Source organism: Pantherophis guttatus, chromosome 8 (genome assembly GCF_059756535.1).
Source record: "Pantherophis guttatus breed Tessera chromosome 8, ASM5975653v1, whole genome shotgun sequence".
Lineage (NCBI taxonomy): Eukaryota > Metazoa > Chordata > Lepidosauria > Squamata > Colubridae > Pantherophis > Pantherophis guttatus.
The window spans coordinates 16,615,585-16,636,546 of NC_142070.1; the positions used below are offsets into that span (position 1 = coordinate 16,615,585).

Here is a 20,962-nt window from a genome sequence, read left to right on the forward strand (position 1 = left end):
AGCGGCGTCGCCGGCGTCGCTCGCTGGCAGCCGAGAGGAACTCCGTACATCCCACCCGACCAACCAGCTCCAAAAAAAAAAAAAAAGAAAGAAAGAAAGAAAGAAAAAAGCCGCCTCCTTGTTTGGAAGCTGCCGCCGCTGCCGCCGCTGGAGCTTCTACTGCAGAAAAGCCACCGCCGCCAGCCTTCGCTCGTTCGGTTGCTAGCTGCTGCTGTGCTCACTCCCCAGCCACGTCTCCGTGGAACTGCTACCTCGCACGGCCACGTTGGAGGCTCGGTTTTCGCAGCGTTTGCGGCGTTTTCCCGCCTCCCTCCCCTCCCCATCGAAGAAGAGGGAGGAGGAAAGGCAGCGGATTATAGCTTTTTTTAAAAACAAAAACAAAAAAAAAACCAAACACACCTATATATTAATTTTTTTTTATTTTTTTGCAGCGGGGAGAAAGTTCTGCATTCTTAGCTGCATTGCTTTGAAGTTCACTTTTCGGGTTTGGGGTGTTTTGGTTTTTTTTTTTTTTTTTTTTTTCCCCGCGTCGGGGAGTGGGGGGTGGGTGGGCGAAAGGATTTTGGAACGCAGCGTGCTCTCTTTCTGCAAAGCCTTTGCAGGGATCTGGTCAGTTGCTTGGAGATTTGAAGAGGAAAACTAGTTTTTTTTTTAATTTTTTTTTTTTGCTTTGGGAGACATCCATCCATCCTCCTCCCCCTCCCCCTCCCCCCTCTTGGGGGGGGGGACAGGGGTGGCCGGGGCGGGGTGGGGGGGGTGGACTGGCATGGTTGGTCGGTTTTCCGGGTTGCAAGTTGTTCCGCCGGATTGGTCGGGAGAAGCGGGCGGTGCGGATCGCCGCCAAAAGGAAAAAGATCCCCGTTTCTCCATGCCTGCCGTTTCTCCGTTCCTAAACGAAGGGTTTACGGTGTAAGAAGAAGCAGAAGCAGCAGAAGGGGCAAAAAAAAAGAAAAAATAAGAGAGAAAGGCTGTGGATGGGGCGATGAACACCGAGGCGCGCCAAGCCGCTGCCCCGACATCTCCGGCGGGGGGTGCTGGATGGATTTGCTGCAGCAACTCCCCGCAACTCTGGTGATGCCCGGCCGCCCCCCGAAGTGACGCGAGGAGCTGAGCCAGAGGCTTCCCCGGCAAGCTTGGACCGTTTTTCCTCTCTCGCCAACCAGCTGCAGGCTCTTTCCGGAGGCTTTTGCTTCAAACTCCCAACTCTCTCTCTCTCTCTCTCTTTCTTTCTTTTTTTTTTTCTCTCTCTCTCTCTCTCTCCAACCTTGTTGTCTTTCTTTGGCTCCCTTTTTCGCCCCCCCTTTTTCGGCGCTGGGTCTTGGCTTAAACCTCCTCGGCCGTCTCCTTCTCCATCTTCCCTGAAGCTGGCCCGGAGCGCAGGAGATATGGAAGTTTTTGTCTACGCTTTGCTCCTGTCCGTCTGTTGGACTCGAACCTGGGAAGCGGCGCGGGCGGATTCCATCATTCACATCGGTAAGGCGAGAGGCTTTTAAAGCGCGGCTTCCTTTTTTTTTTCTTTCTTTCCCCAAAGCTTCCCTATATATATATATACTTCGCGGTTCCCCCCCCCCCTGCTTCCATCGGAACGCTGCTCTCTCTCTCTCTCTCTCTCTGCGCAGTCGGGTAGCTCTTGGAGATAAAAGCCGGAGGGTCGACTCGTGGGGAAATCACCGCGCCGTGGCCAAAGCCTCAACCCGCGGGGAGTTGGGCAATGGTTGTGTGCCCATGAAGCTCCAGGCTGGCCCGAGCCTCTGAATAAACTGTGTTGGGAGAGATGCTGAGATGGGTTTTGATAAGGGTTTCGCTCTCTCTCTCTCTCTCTGTATCTCTCTGTGTCTCTCTCCAAAGGATGGGTGGAAAAATCACGGGCAACCGCCGGAGTTTTGCTTCCCCCCCCCCCAAAAAAAAAAAAATCTGAAAAAAGCCAAAGGACTCGGTCGGCGGTTGTGGCTTCCCGGGCTGAAAGCGCTGCCGTAGTAAGCATCCTTAGTCGGGGAGGAAAGAGAGCCTTGAGAGGATCCCTTTGGCACAGATGATCTCCACAGCCTTCTCGGCGCCCGCGCCAGCCACACAACTCGCACACAAACACACGCGCACACACACACAACCCACGTTGCTGCCTCACCCCCCTCCCCACCTCCCGCCCCCCCTCTCCGTATTAGAGAGGAACAGGTGGTTTGGCAACGTGATTTCTTTTCGTTTGGCCCGACTGATCTTTTTTTGCGACGGGGGAAAAAGATTTTTTTTTTTAACCTCCCTTCGCCAGTGGCAGCCTCGGGGTCCCCCCGCCATCCATCCATCTCTCTCTATCTCTCTCTCTTGTCAATCAGGAAGGCGCTTAGCGCGAAGGTCGTTGAACGAGGAAGCTTTTTCGGCGGGGGGTGGGGGGTGCTCCCCGGGTTCAACAACCCTCCCCCTGGATAAAGTAGCTGCTGGAAGAAGCGGGGAAGCCAGGGGTAGAAGGAGAAAGCCACGCGTGACAGCCCCTTTCCTCTGAGCCTTTTTTTTCCCAAGCAAAAAAAAAGGCCCCCAGCAGCTCGGCAAAGGGTTAAAGGACCCCCCCCTTCTCTCTCTCCAGCTGCTGTGGGCCCCACCTATTGGCAGCAACACTCACGGCCACACGGGGGACTTGAACGCACGGAGAGGAGGTGTGTGGGGGGGGAGTTGATTATGATTCATAGAGCTATCTGCAGCGAGCTCAGCTCGGAGTTTTCCTTTGCCAGTGGTCGGAGAGAAAGCAAGAGAGGGGGGAGAAAGAGAGGGAGAGGGGGGAGAGAGAGAGAGGAGAGAGAAAGGGGTGGGGAGAGGGAGAGAGGGGGAGAGAGAGAGAGGAGAGAGGGGCAGAGAGAGAGGAGAGGGGGAGAAAGGGAGAGGGGGAGAGAGAGGAGAGAAAGGGATGGAGAGAAGGAGGGAGAGAGAGGAGAGGGAGAGAGAGGAGAGAAAGGGGTGGAGAGAGGGAGGGAGAGGGAGAGAGAGAGGAGAGGGAGAGAGAGGGGGGAGAGAGAGAGAGGAGAGGGGGAGAAAGGGAGAGGGAGAGAGAGACCCCAAAGAAGCCTTCCTAGTTCAGCAACTCAGTGTAAACACACCTCCCTGCCCAGATGCAAGAAAGTGGTGACTTGGTGGAGGTGGAGGTACCACTTCTCTTCTGTGCAAGCTGTTGATAGAAGAGAGTACAAGAGTGCAGGCAGGTGTGAGTGCAGGTGTGCTAAGAGGAAGTAAAGAATCCCCTGGTCTGGGATAAGGAAAGCTCCAGCTCCTCTTGCTGACTGGCTGGGGAGGCTCCATTGGCGAGAACGGAGCTGGTTCACCAAGCCCAGCTGAGTTAAAGTCTCCACTCTCTCTCTCTCTCTCCCCAGGACAAACAGTGACCATGCCCCCTTGTGCCACAACTAGTGGCCAACTCCATTCACTTCCTTCCAACTCGGAGCCTGTTGTTGGGGCTTTCTAGCTTAAGTGATTTTTTTTCCTTTTGGAATAGGTATCTGCCAGTCCTAGGCTGTACAGTATAATGCAGTGTTTCAACCAAGATGATTGGAGCTGAGAAATCCTGACTTTGGGGCGGGGGGGGGGGGGGGGGCGAGGGTTGAGTCATTCCAGGAATGTCAGGCTTGTAGGTATTGTTCAACTCTTCTTGACTGCAGTAGGTAGATACTAGCTTTCTGGGGCTGAGACCTCTATCACGGTTCATAATGTTAACAAGCATCCCCTTCCTAGCCTGAGCTGTTCTTTTATGAATGAATCGGCTGACTCCCCATAGAATTCTATGGGCTGACTTCCCATAGAATCCAAGCAATTCATGATATATTAACGCCCGTTCTCATTTTCCAACTGAAATCTAAAACTTGCTGGGGGGAAAAAATGCTGCTTTGGGGGGGACAGTGTATGCTTTGTTACAGCCGAGTAGAATTCCTTGGAGAAAAGTTGGGAGACAAATTCCTGGGTCCCGGACAATGATTTTTCACCGATGAATAGTTTGTTTGTGAAAGAAAACTCTGGGCACCGGGACTCTTCTTCCTTTTCACGAAGCAAACAGTGGCATGCACTGTTGCACTGTGGTTTCACATCAAACGGCTCCTTCTCCCTCCCCCCCCTCTCTTTATGGTAATCGCTATTTATGTTTACTGGGTGCCTGTTAATGATTCATAGCTAGCCAATAAATTCCGGCAGATAATTTAGCTTTTTTGGGGGGGTTGTTTTGTTTTAACATATATGTTCATGGTTCCTTTCAATCAGCAGCAGCACCAGGATCTTTGCTTACAAAGATAGGAGAAGCAGAAAGGCTTGGAAAGAGAATTTTGCTTGATGTGTCAAGTGGCACATTTGACAAGGTGGTGACTTTGTTGACATGAAACTGGCAAATGGATAATTGTCATCCACAGCTTTGTCTCTCTTCCCCCCCCCCCCCCCCGGTTTATGGAAAATAGCTAGTCTGAAATAAGCAGCACTTTCATTTAAATTTGGGTCAATAGCTAATCTCTGTAGCCCGCCCCCCCCCCAAAAAAGTACTGTGGGTTTCTTCCCCTCCATCTCACTTCAAGCTTCAACTTTGAAAATGTTACAAGATCCAGATTCTGGCTTTCGTGTTTGTACATCTGCGGCATAAATGCAAAATACCTGTCTTACAAAAAAAAAATCCATGGAAGCAAGGAAACAATGAAAAGCTGCTTTTGTTCATTTTACATTTCAGAAGAGTGCCTTTATTTAAAATAGGTTGAATTTTTTTTTTCCTAAATAAAACTTTTCAAAGGAAGCGAAGGAAAGGAATGTTCAGCATACTGGAGAAGAAGAGGGGAACAACAGGTATTACAGAGGTTTGGATGCTAAAAATGGAAAGAGTGAATAGTTTCCTACTCTTTTTCCCCATTCTGCACTGTACAATGTTGTATAATAGTAATAACGAGAGGCAAATAATATTTAGGAATTCATCAATATATTTACCCTTCTTTTCCCATTCTGCACTGTACAATATGGTATAATAGTTATAACAAGAGGCAACTGTCAGCATATATTTAGGAATTCATCCATATATTTACCCTTTTCCCCTTTAGCAATAGTTGGTTTGCTAGCTGCATATAAAATATTTTAGGTATCCATTTAGCCCCCAGATTGTTTTTTCGGGGTAAATGTTCATCTTAACATACATCCGTTGCAGTAAAGGATACCGAGAGCTATAGTTGTTAGTAAGCAAAATATAGAGAATTACTTTAATCAGAGTGGCATGGGAATGCTATTGCATTTTTTAAAGAATAAACGTGCTGTAGACTGTATTTTTCTGACTATCGGGAAAGAAATGGTTCACACATTCCCGCAGTTAAGGTGGGAAAATCCCTTTATTAAGCCTGTTGGGCTTTTGATTCACATTAGGGAAGATTTTTGTGAAGAAGGGAAGGGGGAGAAACCTTATTGACACGCTGTAGTTTCTGCCTGCTGTTCTTTCTTGAGCCTATGCATTCATTGAATAATTTCGCGAGACTCACATTACTTGATTGCTTAGAAGTTTCCTAATGATCTGCATGCAGTAAAAAAGAAGTCAAAAGCCGTGAGCGGAATGGCAATGATATTCTGTTTTATGAGCCTATTGAAAAAGTTGCTTGGATTTATGCTGCTCCAGAGCTCCCAAGTCTTTGAAATTAGCCACGCTGCTTGCAACTGACTTTGTACGTTGCTTTTTCTGATGCTTTTTTTCTTCCTAAATGCAATTGGACTTTGCGGCCCTGTTTTAATTAATCTGGGATTAGCCAGCATTTTTAGCCCAGCGCACCATTTTGGGTTAGCGCTGATGTTGTTGTAATATTTAGGGATGTCAGGTTGTCCATTGATTTTGACCTCTTAAGTACTGTAATGAGAATTGTGAGGTTTTGTGTGGTCTTGGTGCTAAAAAATAACGAAGAAAAATCTCCCGGGCAGTTAGAAGATAAACTCTTCTTCATAGAATATATTCCTTCATGCTGTTTCCTGCCAGAAATAAATTCTGCATATGCTCAGACACTCTTTAAGTATAGGGTTGAGATTTCTCTTTTTTAGGCTGGGGATTCAAACTCAAGGCCTGGGGGCCGGATCCAACCTGCGGGGTGCTTAGATCTGGCCTGCGGGGCTGCCCTGGAAACAGCGGAGGACTGGCCCGCGATGCCTTTGCCAGTGAAAAGGGGCTCCCAAGTTCCATTTTTGGCTGAGACAGCCTCCTGCAACCCCCTGCCAGTGAAGATGGAGCTCGCCCTCCCGAACTCCATTTTCGCTGGCAGAGGGTTGCAGGAGGTGTCGCAGCTGAAAATGGAGCTCGGGAGCCCCTTTTCACTGGCAAAGGCACCGCAGGCCGCCACAGGCGCCTCCGATGAGTGACGTCAAGCTGGCCATGCCTCCTCTGCCCCCCCCCAGGTTAAACACAACCCTGTTGCGGCCCTCAACGAAATCGAGTTTGACACCCCTGTTCTAGAATATTTTGAGATGGCAATTTTCCCTTTCAGACTGCTTTTTTTAAAATTTATTATTATTATTATTATTTATTTGATTTATATGCCGCCCTTCTCCGGAGACTCAGGGCGGCTTACAGCGCATTAAGCAATAGGCTTCATACTTTTGTATATTTATACAAAGTCAGCTTATTGCCCCCACAAACTGGGTCCTCAATTTACCTACCTTAGAAAGGATGGAAGGCTGAGTCAACCTTGAGCCTGGCAAGATTCGAACTTACTTTAATTGCAGACAGTTGGTGTTAAATTACAGTGCTTCTGTCTGTTGAGCTATCCAGGCTCCTTAAAGCACAAAGTGCATGAGAATTAGATGCAAATATGACAGGCTAAAGCTATGATGCTAACTGTATTTTCTGGGAAGTTAACAGTTCTATTCTCCAGCCAGAAATGCAAACAGTGGTTGTGGTAGTTGTTTTCTTTATTAAAAAAGGTGAGCCTGAGGTGAGCCTGTTGAAAAACCAGTGTGAAGAAATGGCTGGTGATTTTCTTCCTTCTTTCCAATAGAATTCAGAGGATTTTCAATGAGCTCTTGATAGATATGTACAAGATGTAAAATTGTACATTCCCTCAGGTATGTTCATAATCTTGTAGAAGCCTCTAGCTTCTTTCCAAAGTCCTCAGATACTTCACCTGAAAAAGAACATGCATACAAAGCAAAATTGGATGGCAGCTCTTGCTATTAAATGTGGGGTAGTCTAGGCAATTTCTCAGTTCTTTGCCTCCTACCAAAAATGGTGATTAAAACCTCCTTGGAAAATCTAGCTTCACAATCTGTGTTACACTAGTGGTTTTAGTGTCTGAGGTATACAGGTAGTCCTCGACTTACAACAGTTCATTTAGTGACCATTTGAAGTTACAAAATCATTGAAAAAAGTTACCATTTTTCACACTTACGACCGTTACAGATTTCCCCCATGGTCACGTGATCAAAATTCAGATGCTTGGCAACTGATTCATAGTTATGACAGTTGCAATGGCTCTGGATCATGTCCTTCCCTTTGGCGACCTTCTGAGATGTAAAATCAATGGGGAAGCCAGACTCACTTAGCCGCCGTATTACCAAGTTAACAACTGGAATGATCCACGTAACAAATGTGGCAAGAAAAACTGGGCAAAACTCACTAAAGAATTGTCTTGCTTAGGCCACGGAAGTTTTGGGCCCAATTTTGGTCATAAGTTGAGGACTACCTATGTTTCACTTTCAATTGGTCTCTCATGTGAGTCTTTCATGTGAGTCATCTTTTCCCATTTAGACTGGGAATTCAGAACAAAGTTGCTGAACTGTTAAGGAAATAGAATCTGAATGAAGGGGCAAGTTGTACATGTTATTTTGACTTCATATAAATGCATTTTGGGGACACGATGGCTCTGGCTAAGACGCTGAACTTGTCGATCGAAAGGTCGGCAGTTCAGCGGTTCGAATCCCTAGTGCCACGTAATGGGGTGAGCTCCCATTACTTGTCCCAGCTTCTGCCAACCTAGCAGTTCGAAAGCCCGTAAAAATGCAAGTAGAAAAATAGAGACCACCTTTGATGAGAACGTAACAGCGTTCCGTGTGCCTTTGGGATTTAGTCATGCTGGCCACATGACCATGGAGACGTCTTCGGACAGCGCTGGAACGGAGATGAGCACCACCCCCTAGAGTCGGGAACAACTAGCATGTATGTGCGAGGGGAACCTTTACCTTAAATGCATTTTGCACCAAGCATGCTCCTTTGCCTTTCCCCATGGTACTTACTTGTGCATTTTCCTGATATTAAGAGAAGTTGTGATATATGCCAATGCCCAGTGTTTCAATCCTGTCTTGGGCTCTTTGGGTTTTGGTAGTTGTGTGGCCAATTCAGAAACTGCTTATTTAAAGACCTGCAATGGATCCATGCTCCTTAGCAAAGCCTTTTTTGAGACCTCCTAGAAATTCTCATTATGGTACTTAAGAGGTCAAAAAATAAATAAATCCATGGACAAATGCATATCCCTAAATATGAAATCATCAGCGCTACACAGATTGTACATGAATTGTACATGAAGAGGGGAACTAAAAAGGACGGTACTGCTTGCTTCCCTTTTATTTCCATTCTGCTTGCCCTCTTCTGTTCAGTTGCAATGATGTGAAACGCTCAGTTCCTTGAAAGTGAAACCTAGGTCTTTCAATCTGTATGGGCTGTGAATCTTCAAAGATTCTTCCAGCTGAGTAGCTCACTATCGTAGCCATAACTGATAAGGAGCTGGAGACTGGGACCCATTTTGATAATAGCTGGTTGTGTACAGGAACCAGTAGATAGGAAGGGAGTTTGAAGAATTTTATCCACTTTCCCCATATTTTCTCAAACCTTTCTAAATGCTTTTTTTATCCATAAGAACTCTAACCAGCCATTCAAGTACTCTTCTCCTCCTCCCCAAAATCTCCCTGATAGGAACTGGTCTGATACTGCCTGAATTCTTTTTCTTAAAACCTCTGTTTTCTGGCTAGCATAACTTTAATTAATTGATTGATTCCAGGCACCTGGAATCAATCAACAGTTTTAAGTGTCAGGGTTCCAAGTAATCGATCCATCTCAAGCAAAACTCCAAGGTAGATTCCTCAAAGAATAAGCTTGATTGGAAATATCAGATTGGCACATATCTGGTGAAAACCGATTCTGAAGGGTCCCGCGGTTTTCACCTAATTAAAGGGGAAAGTTTTCCCCTCAATCTCAAACAAGCAGTCTGTCAATTTCCCACAGTAGAAAATGTGGCAGGCCTGAAGGCCCAAGTGTAAAAGATGGCTTCCAGGTCTGACACAGTCCCATGGTCCAATCAAGGCGCTATCTGGTGGTCTGGTGACATCTCTCCTCCTTCCTCCGACCAGGTGTGAGAACGTCCTTGGTTCCCAAGAGAAAGTATTTTATTTTGACTACACAACTCCAGCTATCTCAAATCCCCCATCTCCCTATCCTTTAGCTCCAGTGTGGCAGCACTGAAGCTCCAAGATGGCTTCGGCCAGGCCAGCTTCAGGGTTGACATTAAGTTTGTTCTTAGTTTGAACCTATCTTGTCTCACTTTTGTTCTTCGTTCCTTTAAAATGCCCTTGGTTGTTTGTTTGTTTTTAGGCGAACTGAAGCTTCAGGAAGTTACAAACATTGATCCTGAGGCGTAAAGGGACAGTTGAAAATGAAGGCCGCTTACCTATTTTGGGGGCCAGTGAGCAGCTATCAATGTTGCCCTCACATTCTGCCTGCCCTCTTAGAAAAATTGTGTGGTTTGTAACATGCAGGGTAAATGTGTGTACATTTTTCTATATGTTAAGGCCATCCAGGTAATATAGAATCCTTCTCTTCTCCAGGGTTTTCTTTGTTCAGTGTATGCAACTTAAGATATACATGGTGTTGGAAGAAATGTCCATTTGGGTTCAGTTCCAAGTGGGGAGAAAGACACTGGAAACATGGTGGCTGTTCGGAAAGATGGTTTTAATGGTGGACAGGATCACATGCCTCGAAGATCTTGGGTGAAGAGAAAAAAAGGGCAGAGATGCTGAGAGTGCCTGGGTTTTATGCCCTCTCTGGGCTTTTGAATTTGAGCTTGTATTCTGATTGGTTGTCAGACTCCCATAGGGCCATGCAGGGGCAACTCTGTAGGCTGTCCTGAGTCCCAAACTTGGTTGACTCTTGCTGGGTGATGATGTAATGAAAAGGCTTTGGGATTCCTATTATGGCTCTGCCTGAAGGAGGTAGTTCTTTGTTATGTAGAATAGACTGGCCCAGGCCTTAATGGCCCATTGACAAAGATGGGGGGGGTGTGAGTTCCTGCTTCCCTTTTAGGGAAAATATTCTGCCCTTTTAATATTTTCTAAAATATCTTATTGTCCTAGGAGAGAGGTGGGTGCTAACTTTCTACAATGGTTAACCTGGTTTGGGAGAAATTATGAATTTCCATGAGTATCTTAAGGAGATGTGGAGGTTCAGGTAGTCCTCGACTTACCACAGTTCGCTTAGTGGCCATTCGAAGTTACAATGGCTCTGAAAAAAATGACCCATGACCATTTTTCAAACATAGGACCTTTGCAGCATCTCCCACGGTCACGTGATTGACATTCAGATGCTTGACAACTGACTCACATTTATGACGGTTCCAGTGTCCTGGAATTATAGGGTCACGTTTTGCAACCTTCTGACAAGCAAAGTCAATGGGGAAATCAGATTCACTTAACAATCATGCGACTAACTTAACAACTGCAGCGATTCACTCAACAACCGTGGCAAGAAAGGTTGTAAAAGGAGGCAAAACTCACTTAAGAGATTTCCCACTGAGCAACAGAAATTTTGGGCTCAGTTGCGGTCGTAAATTGAGGAGTACCTGTATTGCAGAGGCAAGGAATTTGCACAGTTAGACCTGTGATGGTAAGGGCAGAATTGGATTGCTTTTAGGCTGCATTTTGAGGGGAAGGAATAAATCAATGTTTGTTGAACAGCTGCAAGACTTAGCATGTGGGGGTTACCTTTGGATTCTTTTTCCAGGCACAAAATACAGGTGGTCCTCGACCTAACGACCACAACTGAGCCCAACATTTCTGTTGTTCAGTGAGACATTTGTTAAGTGAGTTTGGCCCCATTTTACGGCCTTTCTGGCCACAGTTGCTAAGTGAATCACTGCAGTTGGAAAGTTAGTAACACGGTTGTTAAGTGAAACTGGCTGCCTCATTGACTTTGCTTGTCAGAAGGGGATTAAGTGACCTGGGGACAATTCATAAATGTGAATCAGTTGTCAAGCATCCAAATGGAAATCACATAATTGTGGAGATGCTGCAATGGTTGTAAGTGTGAAAAATGGTCATAAGTCACTTTTTTCAGTGCCATTGTAACTTCACTAAATGGACTGTTGTAAATTGAGGACTACCTGTATCTTGGAACAGAAGTAATAATCTGCCCCAAGACCTGTATGAAGGACCTTGGGGGGAACTATGATTTAAAAGCAAACAAAATGACTTTCAGTAGTAATCTTTTCTTTAAGGGCCCCATCTTAAGATGACAAAGTTGAGGTCCTTCTTTGTGAGTTATCCTGGAAGAGCAGTTGAGGCTTCAATGCTGAAGGGAAGAATGGTGATTAGTATTAATTCTGTAAATGGAAGCCTCCGGATGCACAAAATATGCCCTGAATTCTAGCATTCTTTCGTCCCAAAGGTGCTTTTTCTGGATGCAACTGGATTTTCTTGCTTTTTCTTTTGAAGACGTTTCGCTTCTCATCCAAGAAGCTTCTTCAGCTCTGACAGGATAGTGGGGAATGGAAGGATTTATATTCCTTGCAGACAGCTGGTCATTTGCATCCTTTTAGAAGGTCGTTGAAGCACTTGGAGGTTTATCTGTGTCCTCAGTCCTGCAGAGGTGGTATTCAGCCGGTTCGGAGCGGTTTGGGTGAACCGGTAATTCCGACGATCAGTTGACCCCGCCCCCGCCCTATCCTGTCCTTTATTTCTGCTTTGTAGCTCATCTCAAACACACGGTACAGCTTATCCCCCCCCCCCACTGTTCTACTTGGAAGGTAAGCAGCTGAGCTTCTAAATGCTCCATTTTCAGCCCTGCGCACAAGCGTCTTAGGCGCGTGCATGCACAAAGTGCACGCTCACCGAACTGGTTGTTAAACTGAGAGCATCCCATCACTGGTCACCTGAGTAGTGCTCCTGATTCCTGTAGTCTGCAATTTTTTTCCCTCTGGAAATCCAGTCCTGCTCCCACACTCTTGGATGAGAAGCGAAACGTCTTCAAAAGAAAAAAAACAAGAAAGTCCAGTGGCTTCCTACAAAAAGCACCTTTGGGACAACCATGACCTGGATCGGGGTGAAATCCAGCAGGTTCTGACAGATTCTGGAGAACCGGTAGCGGAAATTTTGAGTAGTTCGGAGAACTGGCAAATACCACCTCTGGCTGGCCCCAGAGTGGGGTGGGAATGAAGATTTTGCAGTATCCTTCCGCTGCCATGCCCACCAAGCCATGCCCACCAAGCCACGCCTACAGAAGTAGTAAAAAATTTGGATTTCACCACTGACCTGGATGACTGAGAATCTCTACAAACTTCTAGCAGTCCTTCAGTTTTCATTTATATTTATCATTTACTTTTCCTCCCCTTTTTTTAAACACTGCTTAGGGCAATATACCTGTTCGTTGTTCCAGTTCTGGTCTCGTAACTCATTTAATTGAAATTATTAAATAAATACCTGGAGAATTAGGCTAGGTTTACAATTATTCTAGAAATGGTTGTGTTGTGGGTAGATGAGTTAGACAAATGACTTTTAGGTCTTTGCATTCCCCAGAGAGCCATATATTTAGCTCTAGCCACTTATGATCCAATGTTCATTTGGCACCTGCAATGGACTGATGCATTTCCCTTTATTTTTCTTATATGCCAAAGCTGGTAATTGCAACATGTTAAAATAACTGTATTTCCCCCCCCCCTCTTCCGTGGTGATTATAATTTGAGCAATAACTGTTACGGCTAATGGTAACTTTACTCTTAATAGTAATTTGAACGGTTGTGCTTAATGTTAATAGTCATTTTAAGCTGTTCTCCCTTTATCACTATATTGCATCTAGAGCACTGAATTTTCATTGGGGTCCAATTGGACTTGCAGTTTCCCCCTCCCCCTCAATCAGATTATATAGAGAGATATGGAGCAAAAAATAGAATTGGGACAAATATATCCAAAATGGAGTTCAAAGCTTTGTTGTCGAAATTAACTTTTCGTAGAAAAGAAAGGGGCTCCAGGACTGCAAGTTAGGAGAGAAAGCTAGCAAATGAAATCATGAACAGTGGAATTCAGCCTTTCCCAGTTCGGTGCTTTGCTGATGCGATGATCTACAACAGAGGTCTTCAAATTTGGCAGCTTTAAGACTTGTGGACTTCAACTCCCAGAATTCTCCAGCTGGAGAATTCTGGGAGTTGAAGTCCACAAGTCTTAAAGCTGCCAAGTTTGAGGACCCTTGATCTACAAATTCTTCATACCTCCCTATTTTGTGACGCTGCTGAAACGTCTGTTAAGGGTAGCAAACCAAATCAGTATTAGTTCTAAAGGATTTGATAGATAATCTGCTCGTTTAATTGAAAGGCAATTACTTTTGTGGAAGTGTTAGAAATGAGGGATTTAGGTATATGCACAATTTAAAGTGATCTTTTCTTCCTTAGATGACCTTCCAGGATTACCTTAGAAGAAAAAAATAATATGTGAAGAGACAGCAGGAAACTTTATAGTTTAATGATGGAGCCAGTCAAACTTTTTCTTTATATCCACCAACAGTGAATAACTTGCTTTTTGGAGTGACCTTGCAATGCTTCACAGCCTTGCAAAATAGGGTCTGTAATTGTGACACGTATTTGTTACTAAGCTGAATCCATCCACCCACCCACCCACCCATCTATCATCTGTCTGTCTATCTATCTATCTATCTATCTATCTATCTATCTATCTATCTATCTATCTATCTATCTATCTATCCATCCATCCATCCATCCATCCATCCATCCATCCATCCATCCATCCATCCATCCATCCATCCATCCATCCATCCATCTATCTATCTATCTATCTATCTATCTATCTATCTATCTATCTATCTATCCCTACACATACACACACAAACAACTTCAAATCTGTGCATTCCAATTGGAGAAAATGTCGTTTTTGGAAAAGTGTTATCAAATAAATATCTTCTAGTAAGACCACAAATAACTGGACATAAGACTTGAGGGCTAAACTCAGTGTTCTGATAAGCACATAATTAATAATTTTGCACTCTTTTTTCCCATTTTTTTAATAGCATGTAACATGGGAAGGAAAGAAATGGATCAGGACTATGACATTATCTCCTTTTCCATGACATCAATCTTGGTAACCGATCAGTTCGCCTTCCCAGAGTTGTTACTTACCTCTAAGACAACACTGGATTAAGACTTTTCTTTCCAGCACAAGTTGTTGGGAGTGTTGATCCCAATTGGAAATGAAGTTTTAAAATGGGAGTATACGGTATTTTTCGGAGTATAAGATGCACCAGAGTATAAGATGCAGCTTAGTTTTTGGGAAGGAAAATGGGGGAGGGGAAATCTGCCTACCAGGTATTTATCTGGCTAGCGCCTTAGTCTGGTCAGCTTCAGCACATTAGTTTGCTGGTTTTTAGCCCTGACTTGGGGATAAAAAACAGCTTCTAAAGCACAACTGATCTTTGGAGAGAGAAGCAATGAGAAAAGCAGGCAAACCACGGAGATCGCTCGCTAGCACCTCCTTACGGCTGAAAAAAACTTCACAGCTGAGATTCGGAGGGAGCAGGCAAAGCTAGCACCTCGTTAGGGCTGAAAAAAAGCTTCAAAAAAGCTACATTTGGAATATAAGACGCTCCCAAATTTTCAGCCTCTTTTAGGAGGGAAAAAGTATGCCTTATACTCTGAAAAATATTTCCTCATTCTTGTTCACTTCCTCTTTCATCCTAATTTTGATCAGTGTTTTCCCCACTCCAGGTTTTAGGAACATCTGGACAGTTAATTATGAATTTAAGGTATCCCATAGTTGCCTCTATATTTGATAATATTAGGAAAGGAAGATTGCGAGCTCTAACAAACACAGTTTCTTGGGAAAAGGACAATTGACAAAATTTCTTAGACAGATGCTATGGCACTTAGAGAGACTAAACATACTGGCTAGGAATTGAAATTGCATAATTTGGAGAACCAGTTTGGTGAAAGCAGAATTAGGAGGTTTATTTAAGTCTGTTGGCAGTTTTCACCAATTCAAAGGTATGTGAGTGAGGTCACCTAGCTGCCTGGTCCAATCTTTGTGAAACTAGGGAAAAGAGTAACATTAATTTAGAAACTTTCGTGCATTGATAATATGATGGGATGTGGTCAAGGACAATCATCTATATGAAATGTTTTAATTTAGATTTTTGGCCCCATTCAATTAGCTTTAAAAAATGGAAAAGATGTGAAAACATGAAAAGAGGCATGTAAAATTATTTATTTTATTACATTTTTACACTTCCAATTCCCTAAACCTCTGTGTGGTTCACTTCTGCATGGTTCATAAAAAGACAGATACAAACTAATATAAAGTTAAAAACAAAGAGCAAACGATATCAAAAATCAAAGAATAAGAAGAGAAGAGAAGAGAAGTGCAGAGAAGAGCAAAAAAGGAGATTATGGGACTGGGGGCTAAAACATATGAAGAACGGTTGCAGGAACTGGGTATATCTAGTTTAATGAAAAGAAGGACATGTTAGCAGTGTTCCAATATCTCAGGAGCTGCCACAAAGAAGAGGGAGTCAAGCTATTCTCCAAAGCACCTGAGGGCAGGACAAGAAGCAATGGGTGGAAACTAATCAAGGAAAGAAGCAACTTAGAACTAAGGAGAAATTTCCTGATGGTTAGAATGATTAATCAGTGGAACAATTTGCCTCCAGAAGTTGTGAATGCTCCAACACTGGAAGCTTTTAAGAAGAGATTAGATAACCATTTGTCTGAAGTGGTGTAGGGTTTCCTGCCTAAACGCAGTTGGACTAGAAGACCTCCAAGGTCCCTTCCAACTCTGTTATTCTATTTTAAATCCATTTTATCCATAGACTTCAATCACCCTTACCAAAAGGCTTGAGTGAAGAGCAGGTCTTCAAGGCTCTCTGAAAAGCCAGGATGGTGGGCTCATCTAAACCTTGTGCAGAATTATGCATACATAGTGGGTTAGATGAAGTTGACCTTCTCATAATATTAGAATCGGGACTATCCAGTGAAATAAACTGGTAGGAAAGCTAGGACTGAATGGTGGAATACATCTTTATATAGACATCTATATATAGAAGGTAATCAAACTAAGGGATTTTTTTTTCCTGCAAAAGTGAATGAACACTATCAACTTGGACAACATTCTAAGAAGACTAGAGAACTAATATCATGGGACATAGTGATGACCAGTGAGGACATGATGCCTACCTGTTAACCTATAGCACTGAAAGAACATGTCTGTAACTGATTTACTGGGGAATATCAACAGGAGTGCTCTTGTCTTGAGTATGGTCTTGCTATTGGCACATTCAACTATTATGAGAGAGACCCATAGTCTGATCCAGCAAGTTTCATGTTTTTGAGGTTTTATTTTCAGTGAAGCCATCCATCAGTTATTCCTCCACAATGCAATAATTAAGATGCATTCAACTTCTCCCCTTGTCTTCTTGATAGAACCATAGGACATTGCTGCAGTGATGAGGCTTATCTCCTCAAATCCATCATCTAAAAGACACCATCTGTAGCTAAATTTGTCTACCAGCCTCAGTTGCTATTTTTGTCCTTCGGTGACATTTAAATAGAAATGCAATCATGGTTAATCACGTGATTGGGTTCACTAGCTCCTAAGCCTCTATCTCATTGTCTCTCTCTCTCTCTCTCTTTCTCTCTCTCCCTCTCCCTCTCTCTCTCTCCCTCTCTCTCCCTTCGGTTACTTTTTTACAGAGTAGTGCATAAATGTGTCAGCCTCTGGAAATACAGATATGGTATTCTCCAGATTTTGTTCACCATGCATAGAGACTACTGCATTTATCTGAGTTTGATGACTGGCAGATTCAATTGCCAGCTTGCTTCATGAAAACCATTGCATATCAGAAGATAGAAAATGTTACATTTGTAGAATGTTCATAGGTAGCTTGGGGGTGGGTGGGTTTCAGTTATCAAACACAAAAATATGTATGAATTAGCTCTTGGTTCTCCTTTTTCATCATTAGACATGGACAGAGATTAATTCTGATCTCGTTGCCTGAGAGCTTCTTGTGGTTTTAGGTTACTTGTTTCTCTGTGATATTGCTCTTTGAAACTCAGGAACAAAGTTTGTTAGTTGTCTTAATGATGTGTGTGTTTTGGGTGCAAAAGGACAAATTATCCCCTATCAAAAGATGAAAGTTTTTAAAGGCATCCATGCAATGCCTTGGATTCTATTAGAAGAAGATTCTTTGAAACGTTGAAGGGCAGAAACAGAACCAGTTTGTAACTCTATAAAACAGCTACAGCATGTCTTTTCTAGAAGTCACCACATGATTTTGGTGGCACCTATTTTGGTAGATGCTGTGCAGTGGTGGGTTGCCCCCGGTTCACACCGGTTCCATAGAACCGGTAGTAAAACCGATGGGAGGCTCCGCCCACCGACCCCGACGTCATCAAAACGCTTCTGCGCTTGTGCAGAACAGTGTGTGTGCACGCGAGCAAAGCAAGCAAGCGTGTGCGGCCCTGCCGCGAACTGGTAGTAAAGGTAAGTGGAACCCACCCCTGGTGCTGTGGTAGTGCAGTGGTTAGAATGCAGTAAGGTCCAACTCTAGGGCACAGTGCTCATTTCTATTTCTTGACCGATGGAGCTAGTGTTGTCCAAAGACAATTTCCACAGTCATGTGGCCAATATAGCTATGTGCCAAAGGCGCCCGGAACACTGTTACCTTCCCACTGAAATTGTACCTGTTTACCTACTTGCATTTGCATGCTTTCGAACTGCTAGGTGGGCAGGAGCTGGGTCAAAGAATGGGAGCTTAACCCGTTGCACGGAGCTCAGGTCTCGAACCCAGGCAGTATTGCAAGCTAACTCTGCCCACTGCAAGGAGTTCGATCCTGATGGGGCTCAAGGTTGACTCAGCCTTACATCCTTCTGAGATCAATAAAATGAGGACCCAGATTGTTGGGGGCAATAGGCTGATTCTGTAAACCGCTTAGGAAGGGCTATAAAGCACTGGGAAGCGGTATATAAGTCTAAGTGCTATTGCTATTTGGGAAAGGGAGCAAGTGCAATCAAGAATTTTAGTACGATTATATGTTCGTCTCACTACACCCTACAAATCTATTTTTGGGAGGGGTGGATGGTTGAATTGGAAGCAGTGAATAATCCTAAAAAATATAATTTCAACAGTTTAAATATCATTTCTGAGGAAAAATGGAATTGCAAAACACCTGATATTAACTGTAAGGGGAATAAATGAAACCTAGTTCCAGCATAGTACCTCAGTGAAATTATTCAATTGATTAGCTATTTTAGCCTAATAATAAATGCATACATATACATTATATACATTACATTATCATATAGCAATAATATCTGATGCAAATGACCTTTAAAAACAACCCCTAATACCAGTTTACATAAAACTATTTGTCTTGAATATATTTCACGACCTTCCCAGATCTATTCATATTAGCTTATGTTAGATTCTTAGCTAATATCAAGACATCTGTGCACATTAAGTACGTCTGTCGTTGCATTATGAGTTTTATGTAACAAACACACGATAAAGGTTCATATTTGATATCTCCCTCCTTTGTCTTCAATATCCTCAGAGGATTCTCTGACATTACCTCCAGGAATTGCTTTAGTTAGCTAACCTGGGAAGCATTTTAGCAGCTGTGAATCAAAATATGTATGGATCCCTCTGGGTTTACTCAAATGGACTGTTTCACCTTGTAGAGGCAACCCAACATGTTTCTCTTCAGGCAGGGCCAAGTCACTGTCATTTGACCATCTCACTTGGATAAGGACTTTTTGTGCCACTGTAGAAGAGAATAAGAATAGAAACTGTTCTTATTGGCCTGAAATGAACCAGAGCAGACAGTTCTTCTTTAGGGGTGTTTCATCAAAGCTATCAAAGTGAAGTGTCCCTTCAAAGATTGGACAAATGTAATGAACAGTGACACTCCTCTTCATTCAGTGAGAGAAGATAACTTTTCCTAAGAAGGAGTGCAGTGATAGTGTAATGTTTTAGTACAGTTGGTCATCTTGACAATATTATGCAGTGGAAGGTCGTATCATTTAAAGTTATAGGGCTTATTTCTAACTTTATGTCTACTTTCAGTCAACATAGATCTGTCCAAAACACATCTCATGAGAGAAGCTTCTGGTAACTCCTCATGAGAGAAGCTTCTGGAAGCTTCTGGTAACTTCCATATGTGAAATATGGAAGGTTGCAGCCACACAACGGGATTTTTCTGTCCCAGCACTAATATTCTAAATGGCCTTCCTTTGGATGAAGGAAGATTATGACAGCCTTCTAGAAAGCAATAAAGATAGAAGAACTCTAGAGGGCCTTCAGTCCTTGAGTGTTGTCTTACTGCTACACTGTTAATTGCAAATTAACTCTTAACAGATGTGCTATAGCTGACATGGGATTGCTGCAGTAGGGATTATCACTGCATTAGGACAGTATGTATGCTTTATATCCTAACCTGGAAATTTAAATGTTTTTGTCATGGATGATCTATTGTCCATTTAGTATAAATACATACATCTCTGAATGTATTAAGGTTGTAATGCAAAGTAGTTTGCAGTTGAATATTGGGATGTGAGTGGTTAGTGAGCTTAATTATCTTTGTTATTTAATAAGAAGGATTCTTTTTGGCATATTCAAGGAAGAGAACTAATGTATTCTCAAGGCCATATTTCTCTCTATGACCTGGAATGGGATAAAATATAAAGACCATCTTCTCCCCACCCCATTTATTTACATACAATAAGTGCTTAATAAACAGCATACTGTCTGAGTCGCTTGCTTACATAGTAATATTCTTTAAAATCCTAATTTCTACCTCTGTTATCCAACCATTGATAAAACAAATCCCATGTTTGACAGTGCTCTGTGTCTTCCTTTTCTTTTATCTTCAGTGTTAATCTGTCCATTTCTGCACAGTCCAGTATTTTTTTTAATTATATCTTCTTCTGTTGGTGTTTCCTTGTTCTTCCAGTATTGTGCAAATACAGTTCTTGCTGCTGTCAAGACATGTAATATCAAATATACATTCCCTTTATCATATTTTTCTGGTATTATGCCTAACAGAAATAGTTCTGGCTTATAGTCTATATCAGTGATGGCTAACCTTTTCCGGAGTGCCCAAAGTATGTGCGCATTCACACGGGCCTGAACCCCCAAAATGCAATGCATGTGCCCCCGGGCATGCACCTCACCCCCACATATGCACATGCGGCCCCCTGCATGCGCCCCCCCAGCACATGCATGCATGTTCCACCCACACACGCCCCGCCCCCATACATGCGTGGCAGAGACCCGAAGACCAGCTGGCTGGCAGGAGGCGTGCGCACATGCGCGGCAGAGCTAAACGGGGGCGATGGCTCATGTGCCCACAGGGCGCTGCATGCCACCTCTGGCACACATGCCATAGGTTTGCCATCATGGGTCTATATGCTGTCTTAACATTCTTTCTAACCACCAGTGCATTTTTATCCTTTTTTTTTTTTTTGCTTTTTTTGAGAACTATTGTAATCTCAAGGCCATATTTCTCTCCATGACCTGGAATGGAATAAAATATAAAGATCATCTTGAAGGAAAACCCCCACACAATATTTCCTATTCCTTCACAACTAGCCTGATTGTTTAAACAATTTCATTTTCTTGAAAGATCAATGCGGTGTGTAATAATGATCCCTTCTGATGTGGCCCTCCAAAAATATAGGATGGAGTTGTTCAGTTTAGAATGTCAAGCATCCTTTCTGGAGGGACTGAAGC

General features: G+C 43.5%; 1 protein-coding gene across 2 annotated transcripts in view; it reads left to right on the forward strand.

Annotated features, from left to right (window-relative positions):
• Positions 1 to 564: 564 nt before the first annotated feature.
• Positions 565 to 20,962, forward strand: part of GRID2 (glutamate ionotropic receptor delta type subunit 2) — a 1,144,662-nt gene continuing 1,124,264 nt past the window's right edge. For both annotated transcript variants that reach the window (XM_034440485.3, XM_060686953.2), the window contains exon 1: positions 565 to 1,473. In XM_034440485.3, the coding sequence (XP_034296376.1) occupies positions 1,386 to 1,473 (88 nt within the window). In that variant the 5' untranslated portion in view covers positions 565 to 1,385. The remainder of the gene's footprint in view (positions 1,474 to 20,962) is intronic.